This window comes from Vidua macroura, chromosome 4 (genome assembly GCF_024509145.1).
Source record: "Vidua macroura isolate BioBank_ID:100142 chromosome 4, ASM2450914v1, whole genome shotgun sequence".
Classification (NCBI taxonomy): Eukaryota; Metazoa; Chordata; class Aves; order Passeriformes; family Viduidae; genus Vidua; species Vidua macroura.
Genome location: NC_071574.1, coordinates 22,366,296 through 22,379,350, shown reverse-complemented (window position 1 = coordinate 22,379,350; position 13,055 = coordinate 22,366,296). Strand labels below are relative to the sequence as shown.

The 13,055-nt window shown below is 38.6% G+C and overlaps 1 protein-coding gene across 3 annotated transcripts in view; it reads right to left on the bottom strand.

The window, feature by feature from the left end:
• Positions 1–13,055, bottom strand: part of PDLIM5 (PDZ and LIM domain 5) — a 125,822-nt gene that overhangs the window by 16,950 nt on the left and 95,817 nt on the right. For all 3 annotated transcript variants that reach the window (XM_053975856.1, XM_053975857.1, XM_053975858.1), the window contains one exon: positions 11,416–11,579. In XM_053975856.1, the coding sequence (XP_053831831.1) occupies positions 11,416–11,579 (164 nt within the window). The remainder of the gene's footprint in view (positions 1–11,415; positions 11,580–13,055) is intronic.

Here is a 13,055-nt window from a genome sequence, read left to right as displayed (position 1 = left end):
GGACAAATTTTAACATGTTGAAGAAGTTAGGTAAAAGAATATACAACCTGTGAAGGCATTATTTTGTTTTAGATACAAAAGCTGAAGCCAAGAACATCAGTATATGAACAGAGGCAGGAGAAAATGACATACCTACTCAAGAATTTCACAGTGAGTGCAATGGATCATACATCATTACTAACACATTAAACAAGAACATACATTCAATACAACATGTGTAGGAATTTAAACTAGAGTACTGTATAAGCAAAATTTTTTTCTACATTGAAATTAAAGACTGGTCTAGATCAGTGGATTCTGCCATCTGAAGCACTCCAAAGGTCATGTTCACATCCTCCTTATAAAAGTATGACACAAATAAAACCCTGACATTTTCAGAAATGTATACGCTATACACATCCATGTGTACTCAGGATTTTAGAGCTGGAGAATAGACAAACTTTTATTGGGTTTGAAAAATGCATTTACAAAAACAAAAGGCACAAATGATACTGTTGTATGGGTAGTGAAGAAACAAGCAGCACTCTGCTTTTCTTTTCCCTCTATTGATATATGCACCTTGGTAACGTACATGCTACAACAACATGGGTTTATGGGAGCAGTTATTCCTGTCAAGAGGAGGTATCTTTCTTTTTCAAGTACATTACAAAAAAGCCCACATTTCCATAGCCTGTTGTTTGCAACCACAGGCAAAAAAACCTGGAGTGTTTACTTGGTGCCCTGTCTTTAGTGCAGCCTTGCTAAACCTTGTAAATCAAAGAGTGAAATTAAGACCCGAGTGGAAACTCAGAGGCAAACAACCAAGCAATGACCAAGACATCAGACAGTGCAGGATGATGCTACTGCTGCAAATATGCAGCTCTCCAACACCAGGGTCAAGGCATTGAAGGTATGAAGCTTTGCAAAAAAACTAGTTTGTGGAGCTGCTAATCTTTGTGCTACTCATCCTCTCTCGTTTTTCATATCTTCCAGGGAAAAAATTTAAAATTGTTTCTCTTCATGCTGATCAGCCTCTGACCTACAGGAAAGTTGCAAGAACTTTTCAGGCAAAACACTGCATTCCCTGCTGAAAGAGAAGTGCTATACTAATTCACAGAGAAGAGAGATTTAAGCAACACTGAATCCACAGAAAATACAACATAAATGCCAATATTGTACTATTTACAGAATATAGCCAAGCACTACACAGTTTAATCCAAACATTACCCTGAACTTATAGCAACACCCTCCTCTACTCACATGTAGGCTAACACATCTGGAAGAGAAATCCTGTTTAACAATGCATTTGTACTGTAATTAGACTTGGTATTAACCTGCTGATATGGACTCAATACCTGCTTTTGCTTACTCTTTTTGCATATGAAGAAGAAATATACTCTTTTTTTTTGTTGTTTGTTTGTTTGTTTAAGTGGTTGGTTTACAAAAATTTCTCATATCAAGTCATTTCAAGACGGACATATTTTTGGATCCTTTTCAGAATCTGAAGTAGCAAAACGTATAACAATTCATAAGTGTTGCTTGTTTTAGTTCTATTTTTTCTTTTTTAAAACAAGACTTTATTTCATGCATAACTAATGAATTTGCAATATCTTGAAAAAATAGCATCTTTATTCTTGAATCATTCAACATTCCTGAGCAGAAAGAATTTAGGAATAGAGGCACTTGATCTTGAATAAGTCACTCTGCTACTGTAGCTCACTTTAGATTATAAATGCCTGCTAAGCTGAAACCTAGGAAGAGATAAAAATGAAAAAGGTGGCAGAACAGCTTTGAAGACATGAACAAAAGTGGTGTTGATTAATAGTACTTTCTTCCTCTGTCATCACACATGGTTTTTCAATTTTCAGATCCCATTTCATGAGACAGGAATACACACTAAACCCAAATCTGTTTGAAGACTGTTTTTGCCATAAATCAAATTGCAACACAGCTTCTAGTGTATTGCTAATTTCTGTTTGGGTTATCTACTGAATCCCAAAGCCCATTCAGACGTATCAGCTGTCTCGTTTGCACTGCATAGTTAAAAAAAAAGTCTTTCTGCTTGCTTAAGGGAAAAAAAAAAAAAAGCACAAACATCACAATTGCTCTCTTTTCTTTGTTCTCATTACAGCTTCCATTACTGTTGTTTTTATGAATGATGCTTTTCCGAACACTACCTAACTTCAAAGTTACTACTGGCCAGGAGGAGAATTTGTCTACAGAAACCTTCTCTACAAAGCTGTTAGATCAGACATTTCCAAGTTATTTAAAGCACTAAAAAGTGAGAGAAGGAGATAGTCCATCATGTTATAACAAAAATTCTCTTTTAAGCAAAACATAATAGAAACCACACAAATTAATACTGTGACAAGCAAGAGCTGTGACCTGAGCAAAACCAAGCTGGGCATTTAGTGTTGAGGACACTCTCTGCCCATGCTTCCGATTTGTGCCCACAGCATTCTCACAAGGATTTTCCTTCTCTTTACTGATAATCACATTAAGACCTTGTTGGTCCTGTACAGTCAAAAATACACCAGTAAAGTACTGTAATATCTATACCTATATCAAATATCTTATTTGATATACTGGCTTCTTCTACAGTTCTCTAGATTTATTTCCCTTTTTATCATCATAGATCATTCTCCCTTCCTCACTGCTTGATTTGCCTCAGCCTTTTATCTTACTCATTTCCTTCTGAACACCAGCAGGAGGATAGCTTTTATTGGCCACTTCTGTCTTTCCACAGGCCACAAACATACCTTTAACACTTCAGTAACTTCACTAAAGGTTCATTACTTCCCCTGCAACCCACAGACCATTTTTTTGTTGGTGGTGACATTTTCATTTAGTTGGTTTGCTTTTGGTTTAAAAACCCCCCACTATTAATTCCCCATTTAAATCTGTATGAATTCTCAGTACTTTTCCCAACACTATTCCTCCTCTTGTAGCTAGAGAACTTCAAATATTAGGCCTGTTTGCTTGTTTAGGTAGAACACTGATATTTCCCATATATTCCTTCTACTTCAACAGCAAGTTTAACACTCCAGTGTTAAGAGTAACAAGATGTTTTTACTGCAGATAGAGAGGGGCTACTCTAAGTTTATGTATTCTCTTCCCCTCATTCCTTTTCTCTATTCCCTTGGAAATCTTTCAGACTGAAACACAACCACTTGATTTAAAAACATCAGACCCAAAAAAATGATGCAGGTGGGTTTTTTTCTTGCAATGAGAAGATTTTACCAGGGCACATGAGGAATGCCAAAGTAGGTACAAATCTTTACACACAATCTAAGTGAAAACCTCTCAGTTCTTGGCAACCAGTCTGAGCTCTCCTGTAGTTTGTATTTTATACTTTGTTTTTTATATTTTGCACATATGATTAGCACCTTTGTTCTCAAGGAATACTGGGGAGATAGATGCCCCAGTATCCAAGATGTGTTGAGGTGCATGCACATTTTTAATTGCAAATGGTGACTGATTAGTAATGGGGGATGACACAATCCTGATGACACAATCACATGCCATATTTCCTCTTGCCACCTCCGTTTCTTGAAATGTAACAAAGGATAACAACTTTTGTGGGTGGTCTGAAGATTTAAAACTAAAATCAATAAATTCAATTAATAAATAAAATAAATAATTTATAAGAATTATACACTCCAGCAGGAGCTGTTCTAACCTGAGTATCAGAGAGATTTGGGTTCTCTGCAACTCATGAGAAGATGTCTGTGGCCAAATTTTGGAGTTTTGTAGGCTTCACTTCACTCTTTTTAATTAAACATTCTAAAGCACTATTGATTTACACTGATGTATTGTCACTGCTTTTTTGTTTTCCTAAAACCAAAAACACTCTGTACCTGACTATTAACTTTCTACTTTATTAGGTTTAAGTTTATCAAACCCGCAGTGTTTGCTTTCACTGAACTCCTTGGTATGGCTAGTTTAATATTTAACAATCTTTCAGGCAGGGTAAAGAACTGCCTGTTTTTTTTCCTTTTTAAAAAATCCCAGCGTGACTTTGCCCTTGTTAGTCTAACAATAGGTTGTTCCATCGCTGAGCACATGGATAACTGCAAACACTGCTGAAAGGTTTGGAAGACAAAGGGAGAAAGGCGGATACACAGCAGTGCCAAAGTCACTTTGACAGAGGTTCTCTGGTGCATAGCAACAATACAACAGCCTGAACTGTTTAACGCTCACTTAAACATAACATCAGCCTTCATGTAATATCTATAAATAACAATGCTACTTGTAGCAGTGGGAGTGCCAGAACTTCATTTTGAAGTGTTCTAACTCAGTGATTTATACACTGCAATCAAACTACTGTATTATAAACAGAAAATATAAAGCTTCATACATTTCATACAATTTTTTGACTTTTCTTAATATATCTGTAGTGTAAGAAATCTTCCTGTTCCTTTGCTCAAAACCAAACAGATGGCCGGATGAAGCAACGTGTCTGAAAAGCTCTGCTATCAGCTTACTGCACTGGCTGCATGCAACACCCCATCCACTCCCAGGCCTGCATGAAATCCCACAAGTTCAGTGCAGAATGCTACAGGACAAGTACAAGGTGAGAAAAAAAACCCAAAACAAAACCTCAAACCATCCCCCCCCCCCCCCCCCCGCCAAACAAACACGAAGTTCAACCCCTGTACTCCATAGTTGTTTTTTTTGTTTCTTATGAAGTCTTGGAAACACAGTCAGAGCTAAACTCCTTTTGCTGATTAAAGGCAGAACAGGACAAACTAAACCATTATCATGTCTTTAAATGCCGGGTGAAAGCTGCATGCACCCGTGGAAAATCAAAACAGGTGTCACCTTGGCCCCATTTCAACAGCCCCTGCAACTCGAGGGAATAGTTCCTGCATTAGTAACCAGCCTTTCAACTGGAAAGGTTCTGGGTAAATTAGCTGTAAAGCATCTTAATTAAAATGAGTATGGTGGTTTTGGCTCGCTCAGCCTGTCTCCTTCTGATTTGTTACATCACATACCGTCACAAATTTGGCACAACTGGCATTGCTTTTATCAAAAAAGCGACCCAGGAAGAAAGAGAAAATGAAGTCCTGTACTACAGTGTTGCATTTCTCTGCAGTGGCAGTATAGAAACCCATTTGGTAGCTTTCTGCAGATAAGATTTTACCCCCCTTGCTTTTAGTTCCTCTTCTGAACTCGACAGCTTGGCTATGTCTGCAGAGAGCATGTCTGTCCAGTCTCATGTAAATTATCTGTCAATTTCATGAAGCTGATGTTTAACACTGAATTCCAATAAGAATGCATTTACCAGAGGAATACTGGTTTTTCATTTGGTGAAAAAATATTAGGCATAATTCTTGGATGCCCTACACCTGTGCATCTGAACAGGACACATCACTGCTCTGAGCTGGTGCTAGCTAATGGAGAGGAACTGATCTGGTGAGTCAGTCTGTGACAAGAAGTTACTTTTTAACAAATCAAAGACAATGAACATCAAATTCTGGAAGTCAGTGATTGTTCCCACTTGATGTGCGTGAAATAAGCACAGAGCCAAAAAAAATCTCTGCATCTCTGTTTAAAGGAACACAGAAAGAAACATGCATCTGTCCAATTACTGCAAACAATTCATTTAAGGGTGCAACTTGGTGCAATAGCACGTGAATTTGGCAAAGCCAAACCACAGGAAAATTGTCTAATGTCATGTTTACAATAGAAAAGCTATTCAGCAGATCTTGTACTGAGGCACACTAGGCCATTCTGTCTCTAAAAAGCAGGTGGTACATTTCTGCATCATTACTATTATCTGCCCGTTCTTAAAGATAAACATTCAAGTTTTAGAAACACACTCATTTTTTCACTAACTCTACAGGAGTTAAAATTTCACACTGCCATCAAGGTTAACATTTATAAATTACTCTGGTTTCACAATGGGTTTTGCTTGGCTAAGTGACTTCACATTAATTAACTTGTAAGAACAAACTCTTGTGGTTTGCTGTCACATGATGATATAATAATCTAGATAAGATGAAAAATTGATTACAGTCCATAAGCCAGGTTCAGAAAAGTTTTGTATTTTGACCTGTCAATCATAACACTTTTATGGAGAAGGATTTCTGCTTTTATGAATGGTGACTACATCATGGAGCAGCAACCTTTAACAACCTTTTTCAGTGAAAAATCGTGGAAATGTTTTGGGACCTATTTTTAACAGAGGCCATAACAACAATGTAAGAATTTGTCTTAATGACTAGCAATGTTAACCCAGTTTCTTCCCCATATTCAGACCTTGGCCCTCAATGGGGAAGTAGCTCCTTGAGCTCCTATAATTAGTCCTGTCTTTAAATTCCTGTTCTACAAATGAACCAAATTATTATGAGACTGTCCTCAAAACAATATTCCAGAACTTTATGAACACGGCGATGGTGACAATAGTTTGGTTGCTTTTTCCATATAGAAGTATTCCCAAAGCTATCAACTTAACTTAGTCAGCCTGTATAGCCTGCAAGATCGAGAGAATTGATATAGGGACTGGTGCAATTACAAATGAAACACAGAAAAACAAGACTGACAACGACAAAAAGTGCTGCCGTCCATCCCTTTATGGTACTTAATCCCTTAAGGACTTACTGGCAGTGCAAGCATTTTGTGATTGCACAATGGATCTCGGTGCCTTCCTCCCTCTCATAGCTCCTTTCTGTTTGCCCTGATGGCCAAACTCCACAGTTTAATATATAATTTTTATCCCATTTTCTCTACATAAATAAGCAGCAGAATAAGTAGCAAGGAAGGAAACAAAGACTCAAACTCCCAATAGAGCAGGATGTCAAGCCACGCCTAGGAACAGGCTTACATTTTCTTTTGCTTTTTAAATTTTAATATCATTGCAGAAATGGGATATCAAAAAGAAAATGCAGCAAGAAAGCTATGGATAACTCCAGAGGAGGTAAATTCAAGGCTACCAGGTACACAAAAACAACTTCAAGGAAATAGCAAAATTTTTAAAACAAAGTTGTCTGGGGAGTACTTTTTATGTGCTTGCAGCCAGTTTCTAAGTGTGTTCCCTCTGCTGAAGGGATCATGTGCTTAACACATGTGCTTGCTCAGGATTAGGCAACTGACAGTTGTGCATATTGCAAAATATGCTGACATTCCCTAGCAGCTCTGCTGGAAAGGGATTATATATCCCAGTGATACCAGGCTGAGAGAGACCCTGGGAATAAGGAAACTGGCACATCTGAGTTAAAGAGATGCTTGAAACAGCAGCTTTGAACACTTTTACCACAAACCTTCCCCATCCCATTCTTCTAACTCAGCTGCAAAGCCTAGGAGGAACAAAGGGCATCGACGGCAATGAAACTCTCCTTTCCAAGAAGCAAACCAGCCTTTCTGGCCACCAGCTATAACAGCTCCCCACAGGCACCCTGCCATCCCACAGGACCCCAGCAAGCAAGCAGGATGCTGCCTGCCCAGCTCCCGTACTGGAAGGCAGGGTGTGGGACTGGCAATGTTGTGCCTGGTACACAGCCCATGCGGTCCCCACGCATCAGCAGCTCAGCCCCCAGCAATAGGTTTGAAAGATGGCAGGAAAGAGAAGGTAATTTTATGTAATAAACGTAACCCTGGAAGTCCTGACCATCACAGATCCTGCTACGCTCTCCCTGAGAACAGTTTGTCTCCTGGACTGACTCCAGTTGGTGTAGCTGTGCTTACCAGGCAATTACACCTTCTGAGACTGCCCCGGCAGCTTCAATTTGCCACGGTGCTATTCACTTCCTTTCAAGTTGCTATGGAATGTCACGGCGCGCTGACAAGCAGCTGTCATCTCTCACCCACGAGGTGGCTGCATGGCAGTGGTGAGTGAAAGCCATTCCTGTGCATGCACAGTGTCCTTGCCCAGGACTAGAAAGAGCTTTGGGGTTCCTTGGGGGCGAGCAATGCTATGTAAGTGTAGAGTTATAGTTATCAAATACAGAATAGCTCACTGCAATATAGCCAGGATGTTCTGTGTTATTTCATTCTTTGAATTTAAAATAATCATGTAAAAATCTTCTGCCTCTGGTAGGTGAGTAGAGCTTCATAATGAAGCTCAACAAAAATGAAGTGAGAACTATTATAAATTCCAGTCTGCACACATAACAGACAGTAACAGTGTGTTTTTACTTGTTTCAACAGTAGAAAAAAAATTAAGTTTATTCAGCTTCTTACCCATGCCTTTAAAAAAAGCATGAGGCAACCACCTCCCATTTTCTCTAGCAAACCACTGAGGTATCCTGTAATATTAGGATTTTGTTCCAAAGAGGAATAAAACCTCTGTTACCAGCATAGTGGGCAACTAGCATAGTAGCGTTCATGGATACTCCATGAATGGCTCTCACAGCCAGTGAGGGTAATTCAGGCCCAAAGGTGTTATCATTGTGAAATCCACTCAGATCATGACTGACTTCTGTAGAGAGAAATCCAATCCCTGAAGCATCTCCAGGTTCACTATCTCAGCCGTTCAACTGTGGACCATCTTGTGGCCAGGTCATGAAATAGCTCATACCTCATTTACAACAGAATCCCTCTGACACCTCCAGGCATCTCTGTACAATCTCAAAGGAGAAAAACCAATAATAGACAACAAATCACCCCAAACCCCTACACTGAAGCTAAAAAAGAAGCCATCATACTTCTATTAAAAAAAAAAAAAAAAAGGTATTCTCTGGGTGGTCTATACAACAGAGAGAGATTCCAAATAATAACTGAAAAGATGCTGTCTACCCAAATGACATACGTCTGAAGTCAGACAACTTAATAAAATCACTGGTAATCTTCATGCCACACCATCAATCAGCATCCTACAGCTTCCCCAGGCACAAACAAAATCCTATGACATGCCTGTTTTGCTTTGGAAACAACTTGGTGTTATAAACAATATTCATTAGAAGGGTGAGTGGTATCAGAGCTACAAAATTGTGCTCCCAATACATTTCTGCTGTTAATAGCATACTGCTATACATTTACATAAGATTGTATCTTCCTTCTAATTATTTCCTAAGGTAGATTTCAGCTATGAAATCAAAGGAGATTTTTTGTCTAAAACTTTGTCAGGCTTATGGCCTATGAAGCCAAATTTTGTTTGGCCTGTAGAGCACTGGAAATTGTACTTTAAGGAAAACTTTATGCTCAGACTGCAAAGAAACAACAGAACTAAAGTCCAAGCATTCTCTGAAACACTTAGTCTTTCTTTTTCTTCAACATCTGACTAATTTTATCAAAACATTCAATTATTGAAACAGTTCTACCTGTCTGAACACTGTTCCACCTACAGGGGACAAGCACAGACTGGCTTCCCATGGGTGACTCTTTGTGTTCCTAAGGTGCAAATGTTAACTGAAGCTCCTCTGGCACCTAGGACATTTTACCTCCTCCCACCCTGTTAATTCCTGGGCAGTTGCCATTCACACTGCTGCATATCTTCCCTGTACTTTCCAGTTTTAGAGAACTCTGAGTCTTCAATGCTTCTTTCTCCCACAGCTTTTATTTCTGGCTACCCCAATATTTTTGGGGAGAGGTAATGGCTTTGCTTCTTTGGAACTTAAACAGTGCATCTCAGAATGCTTCATCAAGGCAGCACAAAGCTGACATTCCCATGACCATTTCTTTCCATCAGCTTCTCTATCAGTATGGACTTTCTAAGCTTTCTTTAAAGTAATAATCAAAAATTCTCCACCTGGCTTTCCCTCTCACCTGCCTACTCAATATCTCTGATGTAAAAAAAAACCAAAAAAAACCCCCAAGATTTTCACATTATGCAAGAGCACAGGCATAGATTTTCAGAGCACTACAGAATCAAGTGTAGTTTAATTAATCTCTTTAAATCTTTCTCCTTCATGAACATCTTAAAAAAAAAAAAAGGCTATTTCAAACATTTGACTCCTATTAATATTAGAGCATGCTAGTAGGATTTAGTAGTGAAACACCTACCAACATACTAAAAATGAGTGTGGTACTACAGAAACTCCAAACTGATGGGTTAAATAATTATTCATCACTTGGTGAGACAAAGTTATATCAAACGTTAAGCACAACCAGACACTTAGAAAAATGCAGGATTATGACATGCCCACAAAAGCTCGCCTTAAGCACACGTGCTATCAAAAACATAACTTGAAAGAGTGTTGGGGCTTCTGTTGCTACTGTTCAGTTTGAGTTTTTTTCCCCTTCTAATTCTAGCTAACTCAGAGAAGTAAAACAATGCTAGAATTAAACTGATCTAAATTTTAAGAAGTCTTTACCTTGCCCTCATTAGCAGACTCACTGCTTGCCAGGAAAGTACAGCAACGACAGTGCATTGCCATCTTGAGGCTTCCTGCAGAACTGCACAGCCCAACCAAAATACGCCAACTTGTTACCAACCACAGCAGTCATTCAATCTGAAGTGCCAAAGCCATTATAAAACATGCAGCATTGACACTGCATTTTTTTTCTTTATTTTTATGCCAGGGCTTCTGTAGTTCGATTTTGGGACTGGACATACTTCCAAAGAGGGAAAACCCTTACATAGAACAAAACCAAACAAACAGAGCTACTTATTACAAATTATCTTGTCAGAAAGAGAATCAAGACTACTCATAATAGCAAGAAAAATCTGAAGCTACAGCTTAATTAATAATGCAGATTTCCCAGATCCTTTGAAATTACTACACAAGTTTAATTCAGCACCAAAGACTAATTCAGCTTAAAAAATTACCCCAAGTGACTATTTCATGTAATACTACGAAAACTTAAGAACACAATTACACGTACAAATGTATCTGTATTATCTAATAACATAGGAGTGCTCATAAAGAAAACAGAATGCTTTCCAGATATAAGACATTCTGGTCTGGGTTCAAAGGGTTAGAAATCACCAAAGTTCATTCAATGGTAGTAGCTATGTGAATTGTCCTTGTAAGAACTTTTACACAAATCTCTGTAACCCAAACCTACGTGATAATGTGGCACCTTGCTCAAATAAAACCTACACATGTCAAATACATGAACACTCTAATGCTTCAGCCTTTTTTTTTTTAATTAGTACTTCTGAAAATATCACTTGGAAAACACATGTATATGGATAATATCAACCTATGCTGCAATAGCATGGGATATGCTTGAATCATGGGAAGCACCAAGATGAAACTGTGGGGTGTATATACATATAATTGATTGGTATAAATGCTTTTAATAGAGGTGTGAGGCAACTGATTTTGCTTGTTTGTGAGACCAATTACATCTATGAGGCTACTTACAAAGGGCTACTGGTTTACTAAAATGGCTAAGTTGGTTTTTCTTCTCTTTTCCAAGCAAACTGGCCTGTTCTCAAAACCCACAAACAGCCATTTGAAGCCTGTAGTTTTTACGCCCAAGGTGAAGTTTGTTTTCCTGAGCCATCCAAAGGCCTTTAGGTGAACAAGAAAAAGCCTCTCTGGAAGTTACCTGCTTGGTTTGGAGGCTGCCAGCCCTTGGCAGAACCGAGGGGTGCTGCTGGCTTGAGGACTGTGGCAGGTGAGGTGTTGGCAGGAGCAGGTTTCACATCCACATTTTCCTGGCAGGCAGGGACACTCCTCACCGGAGCAGGCTGGGCAGCTTCCAGGGAATCACTGTTCAGAAATGAGGGAAAAGCAAATAAATGCCTCTTGCTAGAACAGGAGTACTTGTGAAATGGAGATGTGGAGTGACATTCCCTCACCCTGGTGCAACAATGCAGCACCCACTAGTCTGTCATCACCAACAATGCTGTTGTAGTTACACACTGAAGCTGCTTTCTAAGAACTGGACATTTGAGTAAGGTCTGCCAAAAGTCAATATAGTCAACTGAACCCCTTCACAATTTTCATTTTAAAAGAGTTGTAAGTTTTTTTAGTAATTAAAAAACATGCACAATATTTTATATTGCCTCTACAGCTGTTTTTATATTTTAAGGGTTGGCAGAACTATTTTAGCTCTTTAAAAACACACATGATGAAAACTGAACTTAATCACAATCCACATGGAGTGCAAGTAGCCACTAATTACACCGATAGCAAGAAAATTTTTTAATTTCTCTCTTGCATTTGGGAAGCTGAAAATAAAATACTTTTATTTAAAACAGTCAAAGTAGAGGAGTAATTACTAATAAAGGTCATTTGCAAAACAAATGTACATCAAAACCAGGGAATTAACAACATTGTGAAATATAGTCAAATACATATGTGAAATACCATTCCAAAAACATATTTTGCACAATTTATAAACCCATCGATAACACACTAGAAGCCTTGTATTCTTTCCTCTATCGAAGAAAAACAAATTCACAGCACATGTGCACCATGTGTATTTTCACCAGGGTCATTCCCAGAATTACAGATTGTGCCAAGTTTGTAAAGTAAAAATCCACAAGCTATTTTTACTTTACAAATGTTGCACATGCACAGTATTGCCTTGCCCATATGACATGCAACAACTTGAACACACCATGAGGCCAAAACACAGGTTCATGACCTTGATTTTTTTTGTTGTCTCTAGATTTACAGGGTAAATAATTCATGCATTTAGAATCTTCTTCCAGGTAAGGGATAAAAAAGTTATTCACAGTTTGGAGAATAAATCTGAATGCTCAGTTTAATGAGTAACAGCTATGGCAATTGTAGGCTTCTGGTAACAGCAGTAGCTGTCCTGAACCAGCACTGGTGGATTTGCTGTACACAGTGTGCACAAGCCCAGAGAAGCACAAAGTAGGACCTTACATTCCATTATCTTCAAATGTTGAAAAGATATTTAAAGACATTTGTGTAGCTCAAATGGAGGCATTGAAGGTGCACGTTAGACTCCTTTGAGACTCATGATCCAAGTCTTTATTACAGGTACATTTTGAGGCAGTGGAGATATAGGGCATAAAAGTGCTAACGCAGACTGAAAGAGAAAGGAGAGGTAAGTACCCTCTGATGTGAAATAGCAGCAGTGGTTGAAAATGACACAGTAGTTTAGGATTGGCTTTCACAATGCAAAAAGTGCATGTCTGCAACTTCATTATTGCCGAAACATCCTTCTGTACTGTTGAATATATTTGACATGTAACCCATCAAACCTATTCCAGG